Here is a 19,128-nt window from a genome sequence, read left to right as displayed (position 1 = left end):
GTAAGAGGTGCAGTGTACTGCATTATATTATAGAGTAAGAGGTGCAGTGTACTGCATTATAATATACAGTAAGAGGTGCAGTGTACTGTATTATAATATAGAGTAAGAAGTGCAGTGTATTGCATTATAATATACAGTAAGAGGTGCAGTGTACTGTATTATAATATACAGTAAGAGGTGCAGTGTACTGCATTATAATATACAGTAAGAGGTGCAGTGTACTGCATTATAATATACAATTAGAAGCTTGGTGCCAATACAAGTAAATGTTGTCTTTAGAAGGCCGTATTCTGCGGCACTAATACATGTCTCAACTGTGGCATCATCATTAGCATACAGATATTTCAAATAATACTCAAATCTTGAACAAAACATATTTTCCTTTCTTAGACTTAATTATTTCCTGCATCTTATTATAACCTTCTTCTTCTATTCCTAATATGCGCCATTTCAGTTCATTGTTTGTGTGACACATAGGGTATTGTTCTCTACAGGTTCATTTTTTATTCCTCTTGTCTTCCAGGTTATAAATACAGAAGTCCATCAGGCAACTCTTCCTCCTGCCAGTCCAATCCAAAAAGGATACATTACAGCTGGCAGGATCTTGCCCCTTCCCTGTGATCAGTTAATTAGCTTCCCGTGCTATTATTATGCCGTCATGCAGAATCTACCCACAACTTGGTGCGCAGGCTGAAGAATGGGAAGCTGTAATTAGCCCCAATCTTGTTATAAAATGCTTCATCTAATCAGGCTCCCCAGCTACACAGTGTTCTCAAAATAGGACAAGGGAGTAGGGCCCAATGAGCACAGCATGCCGGGCCACACGTATCAAATGCTATTCTTTCCTCCGACACGTTGCTTCCCCGGTATAATTAGTATATGGATGAGAGATATTAGTGTGCAGGCAGTCCAGGGGCAAAGGAATAGATTAACTATATCCTAGCCAGGTTACATCAAACACATCATACAGTATATAACATGATGATCACACAAACATCTGACGTAGATGGTCGTATTGTAAGAATATATACCACAGAAAGGGTTACATGGAAATAGAACACTGCTGGAATAAGTGATATCTGAGGTGAAAGGCAACATGCAAACCAGAAGAGGGCAGCAAAATGGAGGACAACACAAACAAAAACAACTAGTTTTGCTGTGTGAGTTGTAGCGTTATAGTGATAGTGTTATCAGACTTCATTTGCATAAGTTATTAAAGTATGACCATTAATACATGTTGTTCTCTCTGTTGAATAAATGCTACTTTTTCACTGGGGAAAGTTCCTTCAAATATGATTGTTTGCAACATAATTTGTTCAACCTGGCTGCTTGTCACCCAGTGTGTACCCAGCTACCCATTACACTATGCTGCTCGTCACCCAGCTCTTCCTAGGCAATTTGCACTACAAAAAGCGGATCTAGTACCTGTTGGTTAGCGAGAGTAGTGTTGTAAAGATGTAGTACTGTACTAATAAATATAGTCAAAACTAAAGCACTTACAACTTTTAACTTACTTTAAATCAAATATTGGATTGCCTTTCTAATACAGAGCCATATGATAATACAATTACAAATGTAAAAATTTACCAGAACTAGAGATATTTTGACAACAAGGCATACTGTAGATACAGTATGCTATAAAAATTAGCCATACTTGCAATCTGTATTGATATTCCAAAAAAATGGAGAACATTTGAAATATCCACCCTTCTAACAGATTCCAATGAAGCAACCCACATTGCACTAGCCAAACAGCTCCTGTCATTTTTCATACAAATAATCACAAGATGATCAGTTAGTACATTATCTTTCTCCATTCTATCTCTCTCCAGATTGTGATAAATACCGCTATATGATTCATTTGTACTCACCCATAAAATTCACAAGTCTGGTTTCCAAGCAGAATTGAGACAGTGCTTCCAGCTCCAAGGTTGTGGCCAGTGATAGTTATCATGGTCCCCCCAGATTCAGGGCCACGGCTGGGAGAAAGATAGGATACAGTTGGATTCTGGGAATGAAACAAATTAGGTAATTGAGAGAGTGAAGTGCACTTAATACTGACACATACAAGAAATTCTTACTGCGCTAAGCTGTCATGCACAGCGCTCCCAAATCTACTGAATGGAGCCAAGAGCTTCTGAAAGTACCATCCATTTGATTGCATTTGATGACATGGAAATGCTTTAATGCTGTTTGCGGCTCTGGCAGAAAATCTACTGTATAAGAAAGTTGTGGCCAGAATCGAACAAAGTAAGTAAATACAGCCAATAAATAAATGGAATTTGATTAGGTAACAGATTCACAGACAACTTAATAGGTGTAATCCAAGGGCAGAGATAAATAACAGGCTGATATGAATGCATTGCTAGACGCACACTGACCAGTAGATTGTTTCATATCTTGCTAATTACTTTATGCGAAGACGCTGTCTGCTAGCCCACAGCAGAGACCTGCAGCGAGCAGACAATAGTTGGAAAAAATGATTATGTCTCTGATGCAAAGCAAAGACGGCAAAAGTAAATGAGGAAATATAGGGGTATGTTGTGGTGTTCGGTGGTAAGGAGAGATAGAGATATACACTTAGGTCTCAGGAAGGTTGTTACTGGGTCCAGAATCCCATAAATCAGAAATAATGAGTGGGATTGTGACTTGCGGGTCCAGATAGGCAGCAGTTGAATCTATTATCTGGCTGGCAGATACACATTTTCCTGGGAGAGTAGGATGTCTCTGAGTGCGGCTTACATGTAGCAGATATGTTGCATTGGGATACTCTTACAGCTGGACCACGGCCAAAGATCAATTTTATCAGCTACTGTATGTACTGGGAATAGAGGATGCAGCTGAGCAACCTTAATTCCACGACCTTACCACCTCTAGCAATTGACCTTTATCCAGGCATTACTTTGCAATACACAATGTGCCAGCTGACTTATTGAGATAAAATGTATTTTTATTCTTTTAAGGCACATTCAATAGAATCACTTTACAATGATATTGTGGGGTTAAGAGGGCAAGATGAGAGCGCAGCAGTCAAGGTCACATTATACTGTATCTGCAGTAAGTAAGGACTTCTATGAAGGTATTTGAACCAAAATACATAATTTTGTTCCTATGATTATTGTAGGGGTGATGAGGAGATACAGAAGGCCCAGGGCCAAGGCTTTACTTACAACTCACAGTGGCCTCCTGCTTTGCCATGATTATAGCTTGTAAAACAAGTTTGAATGGTCTGTTGCTATATTATAGTTAGGTGTCTCTTTGCTTATATATATTAAATTAACTTGTTGATGAGAATAAGATCAGGTGTGGCCCCTTTGAAGGTTAGAGGGCCGTCCAATGCAGCCCTAAAAGTGTATCAGGCTTGCTATTTTTAAAAAGTAAAAACCGCAATCAAGATATGCTCCAAGTACCATAACTCACTTTTAAGCAACACTAAACGCAAAGTGCTTTTACCATTATTATTTACACAGTGTTTTCCAGGGACCACTGAATCATTCAGTCCCTGTCCCATCGGAGGTTAATGTTTAGAATTACAGATCACTGTGGGATGAAACTAACACAGGTTGAACCTACCACAGGTTGGAAGTGAAGAGTGTCCTCAGCACCACAAGACAGCACTGCTAACTGTTACCTAATCCCTAAATCTCAATCTAAGGCCATAAGAACGCTTTAACACCAATGTGAACACATATCGGATTAGCTCATCATTACCAATACTCATACTCATATATAGCTGCATTGGGTGTCGCAAATGTTTGCCAGAGGTTGAAGATTTGTGTAGGGAGCTAATAGGAAGGTAGTATTTTGAAACCCTACTAAGAGAATTCACTGCTACTAAACCAATGTACAGCACCTACGCGAGGACTTAATGTTTATGTGAAGGATCTGCCCTGTGCAGATGCAGAACATAAATCGCTGAGCGACCATATTGCCAGCGATTGGAGTGAGCACCGGCAATAAATTGTTTTCAGCCCCCTAATGGTCGGAGGAGCATGCTCCTCCGGCCAGCGACTTCCCCTGCCTCTTCTCCCGGCAGTGTGACATTTTCATCAGCAACCATCTCTGGTCACTGATGAAAACGGGACACGGAGCAATATGATTGCCAGCGATCATATTGCTCCGTGTGTACACAGCTTTAGCTGTAGCTTCACTGTCCTAAGAAGCATGAAGTGCATGGCCATCCTGAGCAACATGAGAGTTGTTCAGATGTCTGATATTTACACAACATTCTGATGATCCAAAGATGTGTCCTCAGAGGCATAATAATAATAATAATAATAATAATAATAAATCGTGCTTCCAGTTTGTGTATACATGGCCTCGAAAAGTAGTGGACCATGTATCTGGCAGCATCCCCTGGCTCATTGAGGCAGCATGAGCAGCTACAAGTGCCACAAATGAGGAGCAGTGTTCTCTCTGCCTTGGGTCTCTGCACCAGCAGCCACTTGTATGCAGCAAAAGAAAAAGTACACAGCGATTGGTAAGAACCACCCGATATCCTCTGATAGAGGTAAAGACTGTCAGGACCATAATTCATTACAGTAATTTGACAGCATTGGAACATCACTATATTTGCATTTGGACCAGCAAGCTGCCACGCATTATTATATTTAAATCACGCAGTTTATAGCTGTGAATGAACTGGTTACCAACCGGTTTGATGCCAAAACATGTTTTAATGACCTGCCGAACCTCAACTCTGCGATTCCATTTATATTACATTGGAATTATTTGTAGCCGGATTTGTGCAATATTGAATTATTTTAGGTCATGCCCTATTGATATTTTGTCCACCTTTCTACCTGAGGTTGTTTTATTTTCTGAATATGTTTTAATAAGGATGATTCATGAATAAATAGTTTTACTGCATTCAAACATGCAGTACTGTATGAGCACTCCCATTTATTATTATTATTATTATTGTATTTTATTAGTAGAGTGAAAATCCAGTTTTCCATTGTAGGGGTAGCTGTATTAGTCAGCATAGTAAATATATACATGATACAGATCACTGTTATTTCTTTGCACCCAATATTTTATCTGTAGTCCTCGGATGCAGGATCAGATTGCAAAGTAGGCAGCAGGTATCTACAGTATTTACAAAATACAAAATATTTTCCTTCCCGAAAGGTGCCCATATACGGTGCGATAGGCACCGTGCGTTTTGATCTAGATTGCATCGCATTTAGTTCAAAACACATATGATGGGTTAAAGCACCGTGCGTTTTGAACTAGATGCGATGCAATCTAGTTCAAAAATTACGTGCAGCACATACTTTTTGTGCTGTGTGATGGGATGCCTGCGGGAGCGCGCATCTCATCACAAAGCGGAAATTGTACCGTGTATGGCACCAATTACTGCAGTTTTCTGCCATGCTGAAACTTATTCCAGTGGGCGCTGTGGATCCCTTGTGGCGCCATACAAATAAAGGATGATAAAATTATTAATAATAGATCAGTTAAATTTGTGATCATACACAACACAGAGGAGAAGCAGAGAGGGGGGAGGAGAGATAGAGAGATAGAGAGAGAGAGAGAGCAAGCATATATTGCAGTTTAAAAAATGTAACTAAAAAATGTATTTTTTTTTTTTTTTGCAAGGGTGTTTAGCAGCTGGATATTTCTTTAGCAATTTCTTATTTCGTGGGACTACATGAATGTGACAAGGCTGGACACCTGCAGTGTAGAAGTGTAAGCTGTTGCTGAGTGACAAGGTCAGTGAGTGAGAGAAGCGTAGTGCCCTGAGAGTGTTCCAGGTTATTTGGCAATAAAACTTTATTAATTAGCAAGGGAAAGAAAGACACATTTATATGAAGTGGTTCCCTTATCTGTCGTCATTATTAGAATTAACTAGTTTTAGGTTCCTCGTTTTGCCTATCTGTCCTTCCCGGGACACTTTTGTTAAATGACATCATAAAGCACAGAGCGACAGTTATGGCTTGTTGCATGATTAAGGGGAGCCTTGTGCAGTAGAGCTGCAGAAAGCTTAGCATTGATTTTTCAGAAGGAATGTGTCATTTTATCATGATCTTGAGCAAACCTATAATTTGCTGCTAGGGAAGACAGAGTGTGGTAGATTAGAGAAGAGAGCTGCTGCCTCCATCATTGCTATTAGGTTTGTGCTAACAAAGTAAATTACAGGCAACAGGAATGGGCCACTGGGAACAACATAAAATTGACCAATCCGGTGAAGAAACCATTGCTGGATCTTTAAGATGTCTCTGGACAGTTCTCACAATTAGTGCTGGAGACATGAATATGAGCTATATCAAAATCAGAGATGCTGTTGCTATGAATATATTACTCTGTAGGCCCCAGATCCAGGAATGAATCTTTCGCTCCTCTCAGTGCTCAATAACATGCACTTAGTCGTAGTCCTGCCTAATTGAATTGAGCCCTATAAATATGCCAAAACACTGTGGGACGGGTTACTTACCACAAAGCTGTACTGCTGCAGGGACCGAGCCATGAACTCTGGTTTACACTCGCCAATGCAGAGGAGCACTGGGCCGGAGCTTGATGTGGCAGACGCCGGACCCATTTCACACACAATTCTGAAACAATGCAAAGAGAGTCAATATATACTGATACTACTTCATTAGCTCTATATCCTCTTGAAGTGACATCACAGTGACCATTGTATTTATATACCAAAAGTTAACAAAAGATGGAGACGTTGGGAGTCCGCAAAATACATTTAAGAGCCATTGTGGCCAGCTGAAACCATATGGCATGCTCTCACTCTGGCTCATCTTGCACCATACTACCGTCTGTTACATACTGTCCCATGGCGCAAGTAGTAATAAATGCATTTCCTCTGACTTTCATTATGCCCTCACTTATTTCCCTCAGTCTTGCCACAACAAACTGCTAGCTCTGTGGTCCGCTGTGCTCTCCACCACCTATGTGTTAGTACTATGGTCAGTCTTCAATGCGGCCAATGGGGGGGTTAAATGGCGGGGATCAACGAAAACGAGGGACCTTTGCCCATTTAACCCCCGCGCCGGCTGCTCACCGTATTCAATGCTCTGGGGGAACCCTTGTTGTCAGATGAGGGCGAGGATTCTCCCAAACAACAAGGTTCGCATTTAGCCGCAAGTTTCACTGTTTTGGCAGTCGCTCACGCCATTTGCACATCGCTGTAAAAACCCAGCGAGGGGGAAGTGGCATGTGCAGAGGGGTCAGTTGAATATTGACCGTGCGAGCTGTGGCAGTAAGTACTGCTCGCTGCCACAGCTTGCAAAAAGCATTGAATATACCCCTATATCTTGCTTTATCAACATTTTAATCAGAAACCATAAATATAGAATATTTCTGGCTGCACAGCCTGCTCAATCACTGTGTCTTTTGTCACTAAACACTATTGTTTCTACTAATTCCTAGAACCACTTTCCATTATCCCCTATCAGACCGCCTACAGCTTTCTAATCTGTGCTTATTCACTGAATACTGTAGCAATTATACTTTTCACTGTTTAGTCCTTTGCCTTTCTTTCTTCCTTACGCCCACATGACTTTGCCAGCGACTCTCTTTCTTTATGAAGTTCCTTATAGTTTTGCCCTGTTTCACTGTGTTCTACCTAACGCATGTCGCACAATGTTCCCCTTCACCCTTCTCCGCTTCCCTCCAGCTGATTGTCTTTTTCCCTATTAGAACCCTCAAGAGATCTGCATTAAGCTCAGCTTGCCAGATGGACACTCCTTGATTCGCACCAATAAAAATAACAAAACCTTAACCCTTCTGTCATTTCACACTGCAGTGCATCTGGAAAGCCTTACTGAAAGAGCTGCAAACTTAGAGCTTCGGTCTCTAAGGGAAACAGTCTCTGTGCCTGGATTTGGAGGTGCTTCGGAACCCAGATGGACTGAGTCAGGCTCTGCCACCCATGACAGATGAGAAAATATGCTGTGTGATCCCCAATTGTGTACTAACACAAAAGAGGGGGGGGTGTATTCCATCATCCTGACGCCTGCACCTGTATGCCCGTCCCGGCTGTGCCTTTCTATGTGTGAGTGCCATGCGGGGGGACAGACTTTTCACACTGTGTAGAGAGACAGGTGCAGGGATGAAATGCTTTAATGTTTTCTGAATGTATCATGCTAAAAAAATCTGTAGCAGGAATAGACTAATGCCATGTCATAATAACTAATTTTTGAAAGATGTTCTCAGGTTTCTTTAATCAATGCGTTGAAAAGAATAGCTGATTGTTACAGTATACAACAGAGCTGTTATACACGTGATTTCTGTTTTAATTGTGGGCTTCTAGTTGTTATTATTCTGTTTTTGGACGTCCCCCACTTCCATCTATGTTCAGCATGCAGTCTCTCACAATGCTATCTACTGAATAAGATACATGGTCTCGTCTAATAAAGTATCTGTCAGCAGATGCTAAATAAATTCCATTTAAACTGCTGTGTACAGTAAGAGAAACATTACCTAGGTCAGTGGTTCCCAAACTGTGTGCTGTGGCTCCCTGGGGTGCCTCGGGACACTTGCAGGGGTGCCATGGGTTGGTGATCCAGGACCAATGCGAATTATGTATGGTTAATTATTTATGGACAAAACCAGTGCTGGTGGCTGCCAATCATAACATATGTGTATAAACAGAAGCAAATGCAACTTAACTGACCCTTTTGGGGGCCATTAATGAATGACGATGCACTAGGGTGCCGTTATTCAAAAGAGATTGGGAACTCCTAACCTAGGCAAAATAAATCTAAGGTTGACCATATAGTGCTATTTCCATTTTCCGGTACCCCATGTCTACAAATCTGCATATCAAATATATTTAAATCATGCACATCGAGACTTACAGTAGCTTAAAAGTAGTTGAGTAGACCCACCATGGCAGACATAGCCATGGTACCCACAGTACCACTAAGAGGCTTTACAGTCTCGGCTTTCCGCTCTGTTTTCCCATTTATCACTGGCTTTTTATTAGTACAATAAACAAATCTCTCAATCTTCAGTTTACAGTACCTGGTTCTATCTGATTGCCAGAGCCATCCAATTCTCAGGTAAGATTGAGTGCAGACTACGGAGTTAATGTATCAAGCAATGAAACGAGCGTGGAAGTGTACCAGTGGAGGAATTACCTATAGCAAAAAAATTGTATCTACCTATTACTTTAAAGAATGTACTAGGAAGATGCTTCCTCAAAGCTGATTGGATGCTACGGGCAACTGCTCCACTTATCCACTCCTTTTACTGCTTAATACAGTAACAGTATACACATCATTTGCAGAAAAAAAATAGGATAGGCTATCTACAGAAAATCACTAACGGTCACCCTCAGTGATAATCTGTAGGCAGCCAGAGTAGGCGCGAAGGACCAAGTCCCCCCAAAAAAACAGAACCAATATCTACAGAAAATGTCTGAACTGAGTGGAACATTCAAACTTTGGGGATCCTGAGTATATATACTTCTTTAGGGATCTCCTCAAAGGGATGACTCAGTAGACTTTAAGGTTAATGATAACATTTAAACAAATATGACTCTAAATATGGCCTTAGATGTTCTGATTTCAATGTGTAGTTTGTTATTTCTTTATAAACTGTCCTGATCATCCAGTCCAATAAAAAGTTAAGCTTTATAAGCACCTATTTATAGAGTGTACTAAGCAGGAGTAAAATAAGACTTGGTATAAGAGGGAGTCTCACTGTTCTGCAATGATGTATTCTTCCTCCACAGGTGTGCACTGCACTCCAGCCACAACTACACTGTGGGCAATCTCAGAGAAGTCCAGGCCTAGGTTCACTCCCAGTATAGTGACTCGGGTCCCTCCTTCAGGGGGTCCAGATACAGTGACAATCTAGAAAGAAGCAAAAAGTAGATAAATATTCTGATAGTCACATCCCTTGCAGTTTCTTTACCCTAAGGTACATCAAGTCTTATTTATCACGTGCATTGTTATTTACATATGTATGTATTACATTACTAAATGCTTTTACTGCTTAATCCAAGTAATACAGTAATTGAATTGAGACAGTACAGGCAATTAGAGTGTAAGCGCCACTAACAGGTCTCATTTGGCTACCAACAGTAACTAGTAGGCTTATTTTATTCAAGGCATGAACACATTTCAATGGACTGTAGACAACATGAGTGAAAAACACAAGATTGGAAAGACTGAGCCCTTTTCTCACTGCCAATCTATCACAATTATTAGAAGAGTGCTTCAATCACTAGCGCAAGGACACCTCTAGTCCTATCGACTGCAGTGGGACTCACAGTTGTATCCACAAAGCATGATGAGGTAAACATGAGAGGTAGAGGCTGCGGGAGGGCATATTACTCTATGTGACAGCTCATCTTGGATCTAGAGAGCCATTGCCCTGCAGCAACTTGTACACATGGCCCCAGTGACTGAGAGGAATATTCACCAGATAACAACCTCTGCTTTCTGTTGGCTACACAATGTAGAAAGGACTGGCTGAATCAGACTATACAGTCAATTTCACATATACTGTATTTGTTGCTACTTAAAACCGTCCCATGTATAACAGTTGTCAAATACATTGCTTAGGCGCATCTAGTACCTGCCCAAGCATAAACTAACAGCAGCCCACGCAATGCATTATAGGCAAGGATAGCATGGCAACAATAACACAGTCCACTCTCACATACTATATATAATGCATAAAGCTCCAGGCAAGTGGTTGATTTTTGTAGGAGCAGAAAAGACCGGGGTTTCTCTGTGACCTACATTCCTTTGGACGCTAATTGAGCAGTTTGGAAGTAACTGTGTCACAGCTCAGCCCCCGGCTGGGACAGAATGAGTTTTATTAATTACAGCTGGAGAGATGCAGGATAAAAACCACATACACCACTAAAGTATACACACAACCACACACGCTGAAACTTGGATAACCATGCCTATTTATATAAACACATAATTCCACATGCATAAATGCATATATATATATATATATATATATATATATATATATTTATCTCATCACTGACCGGTACTAAATCCATCCGTGACAGATAGGACTAACACTCCCATATATACTGTAAATCAATAAAGACCATTTTAATCATATCCAAAAGCTCATAGTTACATGTCAGCAATACTTAACAATACATAGGCATCAGCTGAAAACAGCAACATACCAATCCAGTGTTAGTACCGAAACACCAAAATGGCTGAAATACTAAAAAGGCCCATCTGGGCATTTCTGGAATTAATAATCCTGTTGCTGTTTTCAGCTTCTGCCTATCTATTGTTAAGTATTGCTGATCTGTAGCTATGAGCTTTTGGAAATAATTAAAACTGTGTTTATTGATTTAAATATGGAAGTGCTAGTCCTATCTGTCACGGATGGTTTTTGTACTGGTCAGTGAGGCGATTGAATGGTACACTACACCTCATGCTAGAAAGTGTGCGTTTTCCATGAGTAATATATTTATATACTCTATGTGTGTTCGGCACTCCCGTCCATGAGTAATATATTTATATACTCTATGTGTGTGTGTCCGGCACTCCCGTCCGCTGCCTCACCTCTTAGATATATGTTTATACTGTATATGTGTATACGTACACAAGTACTTGATAAGTGGAACTCCAGGGCCGTCTTTTCATATGGGCTTAATAGGCACTTTCCCATGGGCCCCAGGTGTATAAGGGCCCCATGCTGATAGCTGAGGATCCCCTTTATCCAGGGATACCAGAATTTTGAAAAACGGCCCTGGGGAACTGGAGATATCCAACTTCAAAGCAGCAGTCCACATCCGACCTGTTAATTGTAATTCTCAGTCATATTTCTCAGGTTCTCTCTGACTTAGAGTTTTTCTGAGTATATTCGAAAAGCTGGGACTCTCCCTTTTCTGTCGACACTAGCGGCTTGTCTCTATCATGCCCAGAACCAGAGATATCAGCCTTCCAGCAGCCGGTCCCTGCTCCAGCTCCAAACGTCTGGTGTACAGTTTTATATTTTTGTCAATGGATTGCTCTGGCTCCTGATCTCTGATCCCCAAGTCCCCAGCACCTCCTGGAACTTGGGACTAGGTTTTTATACTATTGACGCTAAGAAATCTATTTCCAGATAATGACGATATCTGCAGTCAAACAAGCTGCCCTTCCACCGGAAAATGACAAATATTAAGCCCACTCCATTATCCAACCCTCACCTGCGTATAAAACACCCCCTACCTCCTTGGAAGTAATTTACAAGAGACCCTTCATTCAGCTCAGTGCCCCCTTCCACACAATAGTGTTCACCCTCCCACCACCTGTGCAGTAAAGAGTAATTAGCAGAAGTTACTGCTCCAGGTCCCACATGTTGAATGGAAGATAGAGCAGCCCCTGCCACCCGTGGGACATTAAAGCTGCTGCTGATAGCACCTAGGAGGGGAGAATGGGTAAGGGCCCCAGTGCATTGCTTTGCCCAGGGGCCCACACTGCTGTTAAGACGGCCCTGCGGCACTCCTCAATGGTGTCACCATTGTGCACCTTGAAATAAAAATGTTAAACAATACAAGTCCCTGATTGCCACTATTACTACAAACATGTATTTGGAGCTTAAAGTTGTTGTGTAAAGTGTATTTGAATGGGTGGACTAACATATTCTACTGTACATACCATATATACTCGAGTATAAGCCTACTTTTTTTAGAACATTTTTTATGCTGAAAAAGCCGAGGGGGGCTTTTTCAGCATAAAAAATGTTCTAAAAAAAGTAGGCTTATACTCGAGTGAGGGTCCCACTTGAGTCAATAAGTTTTCCCAGTTTTTTTGTTGTAAAATTAGGTGCCTCGGCTTATATTCGGGTCGACTTATACTCGAGTATATACGGTAAGTACAAAACACATTTATTTACACATAAATATGCACACACTGTTGCACTCACAAATCCGCCTCAGCACACGATTGTCATCAAATCAATCTTAGCGCCTATAGCTGACAAAATCTCAGAAACACTTGGTGCAAACAGATGATTTATATGCAAGTGGTTCACAAGGGGTCACCCACGGTTTTGCGCAGCAGAAATTAGAGAAGGAGCCATAAGCTCTCTGTGATGGAGTCTCTCTCTGCAAGAGCCAGAGACTTTCCGCCTAGCAGTGAGCACATTTACAGCCTAATTGTTACAAGAGAGAGGGACCCGATTATTCATTCTGACAGAACAGCCTTCAGCGACTGTGTGCAGGGCATGTTATGGTAATAGAACCATGTACATTGCATGTATAGCTGTGTATAAATATGTGTGTGTGTATGGTTCCTCACACTCATCATCTTTGCGTATATACATATATATATATATATATATATATATATATATACTGTTTTGTATTATATGATGCACTACACAAACAGTTTGTGAGAATGTATGTGTGAATCCCTGCTTTCATTCCCATTTCAGGTGAGATGTACAAGTCTGTTGCTTAGTGTGATAAATTGCAAGATGTGTCAAGGAGGGAGATTTACTTACAGAAAAATAAAGCAGAAAAGAGGAGACTTGCAGGTGCTTCAGCAGTGAATAGGTTATAAGTAACAATAGGGGCAGTCAGAATGAGCAGGAGCACAATGGATGATCTTTAGTGATATCACAGCTAAGTGTGATTAATTGCGTCCATCCCAAAAGCAGCTCTGACACTTATGTTTCCTGGACGACCACACCAACTCGATAAAAGTTAAGATTCGGCTGGAAACACTGGGCGGAGAGGGATGCAGATTTAAAACCATCCGTTATGCTCCACTAGGCACCACAGTTGTCTGGGCATCCCGTAGGCTGGAGCATTCAAGTTAGACCAACCCCTCCTTCTCTTCCTCTCCCCTGAAAATCGATTTCTCAATGGGCACATCTGCTCCCCGATGCCTGTCTGAGGGTCTGTATTTCCCTAGCCAGCGTCTGGCTGACCTTTGGCATTGGATGTGACACAGAATAAAGGCTCCAACAGGATATTCTGTCGTTATTAGCACCGCTCACAGACACACAGGGACTTTGCAACCATGGGAGCCTGACCTAGACAAAGGATTGCAATTCTTGCCATAGCCCTCATGCTCTCTATTGGCTTCCTCTAGAACTATACTCTATGCAACATGTGAACTTAAGCTATGCGCCAGCAGAGAAACTCATGTATAGGAGAAGAGTGTTAAGGGGGGCAGCAAGGTTGAGCAAATGACACCTTAGTGAATGAGCAAAAGAAAGCCTCTCACCTTTTGCACCAAGGCTGCTCAACTATTCCATGATGCAGCCAGCCCAGTCTTTGAACAACATGATTTGCACTAGAATATTTCTACTCACTAACTGCACGGTTTACTTTCTCTAGAGCAATTAATCAAGCACTTAAGATAAATGACACATTTTGGTCCATAAACTCCTTTGTCACTGAATGAATTCCAAGTTCTATTCACGCTGTACTCCCCACTGTTCCACTTTATATATATAACGATGCCATCATCAGTAAAAGAGATAAAGTGGAATTAAAGTTAATACCAGACATCATTAGAATTAAAAAGGCTTAAAGAAAATGGAACGCTATTATTTTTTCACAGGAAGGATATTAGCAGAATAGGTGTTATGCACATGAGAAATGGCATCAAGATAGTGAAGACAAAAACAGCCAGGAATAAAATGACTCCATTGGACTCCCCAAAAAAAAAATATATAGTCTATTTTTTTAGCACTCTACACAAGAACTATTTGCACCAAATTAATAAAAAAATATCATGACTGATACATAATTGCCTACCCAAAAATCCCTGTGGCCCTCCCGGCCTCCAGAAAGGTGGGCAAGCCTCCCGCATTCCACAGCATCCCCCTTCTCTGCTGGCTCTTTAAGGAGGGACCAAAATTATGCAAATTGCATTATTTTAGCTCTGCCCCTTCTCATAGACCTGAGAATCAAGGCATTTTCTGTAATGAGGGTGGGGCTTGATAACATCAGCCCCCCTCACAAACACACACACACCCCACCCCCTGAGTGCAGATGAGCAAATATTGACTGATACTGTAGTTCATTTTGGTCAAGTACAGTCACAAAAATGTTGTGAACCCATCTTCAAAAAGAGGAGTTGATAAAAAAGGAGCAATTTGAACTTGTGGGCAGATTTTAATAGTCCAGATTTGAAGATTAAGTATTGTGTTCAGTGTCAAAATATAGATGCCTTGTAGTTGTTCACTACATGCAAAAGCAGTCTGTATTGTCTCTGCATGCAAAAAAATAAATTAAATACATGCAGTGACAATATGGTTTGTTCCAGGAGCAAATTGCTTTTGTTTGCAACCTTTATCGATCTATTCCTTCCTCTGAATCAGGCGAGTGACTTCCATGCTTACTTCATAGTGGTGACAGATGAGGTGTTAAGAACAAAATAAATTTCTAACACCACAATGGGGGGGGGGGGGGAACCAATAAGATTCAAGTTTGCAAAAATACAAGTTTTACAGTTGTTACAGTATATTGGTTGGTTTCCATAATAAAAAAATGAATCCTATAAGTATATATATTTATAAACCCTATTACATTTCCCTTAACATGTTATATTATCGCTTAATTGTTGTTTTAACAAACATATGAGTCAGAAACAGAAGTGTTTCTGGTACTCTTTACCTAGAAGGGCGCCAACGATCAAAATCGTGGTCATCGCGGGTAAAAATCGCGGTGATCGCGGTCATCGCGGGCATCGCGGGTAAAATTGGATGGTCGCGATGCCCGCGATCACCGCGATTTTCCCATAGGGAACAATGTTAAAAAAGCTGATTGACCGCGATTTCACTGTTAAATGGCTCAATTGACCCGATTTGGCCATATTAACCCTGAATTAGGCCCAATTAACCCTTAAATGTCCCCCCCAATTTTTGACGCCACCCCACGATCCACGCCAACCCGAAGCGTGGCGAGCGCAGCGAGCCCGCGAGGGGCGGCGGTACGCGTCCTCCGACCTTTTCATGCCCTACTATCCACGTCGGCGTGGTGTGAGAATAGAATAGTGTGGCGAGCGCAGCGAGCCACCGAGCCCGAAGCGTGGCGAGCGCAGCGAGCCCCGCGAGGGGACGCGGATACCTTCACAGGTAGACGCGTCCCCTCGCGGGCTTCACAGGTGTCCGGGTCGCCACGGACACCTGTGAAGCCCGCGAGGGGACGCGTATAACTGTGAAGGTATCCGCGTCCCCTCGCGGGGCTCGCTGCGCTCGCCACGCTTCGGGCTCGGTGGCTCGCTGCGCTCGCCACACTATTCTATTCTCACACCACGCCGACGTGGATAGTAGGGCATGAAAAGGTCGGAGGACGCGTACCGCCGCCCCTCGCGGGCTCGCTGCGCTCGCCACGCTTCGGGTTGGCGTGGATCGTGGGGTGGCGTTAAAAATTTGGGGGGACATTTAAGGGTTAATGGGCTCTGTGGCCCATTTAACATTGATTCCTATGGCCAAATCGGGTGGATTGAGGCATTTAACACTAAAATCGGGTCCATCGCGGCTTTTAACATTGCTTCCTATGGGAAATCGGGAGCATCGCGTCGCGGGCATCGCGGGTACGTTTATGGCCGGCCGCGACGCGACCGACACGATTTTCATGTTTTACATTGATTTCAATGGGAAATCGCGGGCATCGCGTCGGTCGCGTCGCGGCCATACATAAATGTACCCGCGATGCCCGCGACGGGCGCCGTACTAAGTAAAGAGTACCGTGTTTCTTAATAGTATCAGCTATACATATATGTTACTGAGAAAACGGTATACATTGAAAGTCACATAAGAGGACCCAAGAGCCTTAGGTTTATTTAAATGTGAAAGGTTATTGATTGACATTTCAGGAGATCGTCTGCCCCCCTCATCTTGACCTAAGTGTCCCTAGCCCTCCCTGGCATGGAAAGAAAATGTTCTTCCTGAGAGTATCGATTCCCTGCATGCGCTTCACTCACACTTTTATTTAATTAACGGCTGTGAGCCTGTGGATATACTGTGTGTGAGACTGACGTTAAACAGCTAGTAGCTAGAGAGGCAGGAGCACAGGACAGGAAGAGAGGTATTTAGGAAGATAATCATGAAATGAGACAGATGGGAAAGATTAAGGAAATAGAGATGATTATAAGGTCAAGGTTCCACCGTGTGACTCACAACTGTGTACAAAGCCCACACTTTCTATATGTTTCCTCTGCCCATTACACATACTCTAGCGTGGACACCATGAGGTCGCCATACCTCATTAATACGTGGGTTGGTGCACTTGACATTCCTGCTGGACCAGTCCAGCCACTGGTTATGGGAGGAGGCACAGTGATGGTGCAAAGTACAATGTCCTTCCCCACTGCACCAACCACACTCAAACTTCTGATCGGCTTTCAGGCACAGACCGCAGCTTTCTCTCTGAGCAGCGCACTTGTACAGGTGAACTAGAGGAAAATGAAACAGAAAACATTAGGTACAACAACATTTTCCCAGTGTGCTAAGCCTTGGAGAGGGATACAGTTGACATAGATAAAGGATCAACCAATCAGCTCTTAACTGCAATGTTAGCTTTTTAATCTCAGTATATGCTCATTATATTTAATAATTATACCAATTACTTATTTATTATGTATTTGAAAAGCTAAATAGCCTTTCATTGTTTCTTTATTATGGGAAAACAAGAAGGACTTCTTGGAATTCCCAAGCAATGATGCTGTAAGATACTACGGATCTCGCAATCTAATGCCGTATGATACTAAACATCTCGCAATCATGGCAGTAGCAAAGATGTAACTAGAAATTTGTGCACCCCTTTTTTGGAAGGGTGCCGCATTTTGTCCAAGTGAATTTGTCAAAATTGGTATGAAAATTGGCAAACAAGCATTTTCATTCATCATAATGACCTTTAATGTGTACCTTATATAGGAAATACTGTATAATCTTTTTTATTTTTTACATCAAAATTTTGATGTGAATTTATATAACAAATGTGAGCGACGCTGGCATTTTCAATGGATATTTTGACCTTCTTGCACAGAGATGTTGGCACGCAAAGGGTTTATTACCTTCAAGACAATGGCAGGTATTCATTGCTGTGGGCGAGCGGTGACAGCGAGCAGAGCTTCCTGCTCACTGTCACCACTCACCCTGTCAGTATTCAATGCACCCCCCCTCATACGCCAATTTCCCCTCGCTCCATTTTTTGAGCGAGGGGGAATTGGCGTATGTGGCTCCAGAAGCAGCGAGACTCGTGGCTAAATACAGCGAGTTTTCTGCATTAGACGCGGGTCTCGCTGTTTTGGGGAATTCTCGCCGTCCTGTGACTGCGAGGATTTCCCCAGAACGTTGAATAGGTCAAGCGGCCGGCACAGGGGTTTAACCCCCTTGCCGGCCGCATTGAATACCTGCCAATGTTAGGCGGGTATAAAGCTATGGGCTATATCTACAAAGTCCTGCATGATTTACACTAGATGTTAGTGCCACATTCAAATTTTAGCTCCAAACAAGCAAAAAAGCCTTGGATTGCAAAAGCTGTTGCTTTGTAAATATATCACAACATTTGCAAAACACTATGACAATTTTATTACATAAAATCTGTAAACAAAGTCTTCAATATGCATTTGTCCAGCTAAAATAACAGTAAATGGAAATGACATGTCCATTGTAGAATCACATTGCTTGCTGTCTATAGACACATTGCAACATCATAGTAGCAATAGCAGCAGCAGCAGTAGGATCCTGCCTAAACTACCACTTACTGTAGCCTGTTTTTTCGAGTGTAAGATTGTGTCATCCTGTTTGTGACCTGAGCTTCTGTCCTTGCTGTCCACCTTTTGAATTATTTATTACGTGCTTCAAAAAACATAGTTTGTTTGAAATCAATAATATAACCTATGGGATAATGCACCCCCTACTATGAAATCTAAGCAAATTGGAAGTCCCTGTGGAGTATGGTGTCAATACAAAGGCAGAGGACCAGTTTCTGCAAACATTAATAAGGGGCATCAGGTACAATTTAATATCCTTACATTTGAAAGTAAGGGCCAAATATTAATTTCTAACTCAGAGGGCAGGACGTATCACGTACATTATGTAATACATCTTATTGGATGCATACTGGCGTTTATTACAGCTTATACTTATATGAGCTGTTCCTTGCAATGAGAAATCACTGTGACAGATTTTCGTGCGCAGGTGATTTCCCTACTGCGCATATGCAAAGATCTGGGAACC

General features: G+C 41.9%; 1 protein-coding gene across 1 annotated transcript in view; it reads right to left on the bottom strand.

Moving 5' to 3' along the window:
* The window catches only part of PLXNA2 (plexin A2), a 308,762-nt gene that overhangs the window by 55,628 nt on the left and 234,006 nt on the right, over nt 1-19,128 (bottom strand). The window contains exons 12-15 of the mRNA XM_083172831.1: nt 17,149-17,339; nt 9,661-9,812; nt 6,437-6,554; nt 1,872-2,008 (exon numbers count right to left, since the gene is read on the bottom strand). Of these exons, the coding sequence (XP_083028957.1) occupies nt 1,872-2,008; nt 6,437-6,554; nt 9,661-9,812; nt 17,149-17,339 (598 nt within the window). The remainder of the gene's footprint in view (nt 1-1,871; nt 2,009-6,436; nt 6,555-9,660; nt 9,813-17,148; nt 17,340-19,128) is intronic.

Source organism: Crinia signifera, chromosome 2 (genome assembly GCF_055691185.1).
Source record: "Crinia signifera chromosome 2, ASM5569118v1, whole genome shotgun sequence".
NCBI lineage: Eukaryota > Metazoa > Chordata > Amphibia > Anura > Myobatrachidae > Crinia > Crinia signifera.
Note: the sequence above shows the minus strand (reverse complement) of the source record. Positions and strands in the feature narration are given on the sequence as shown.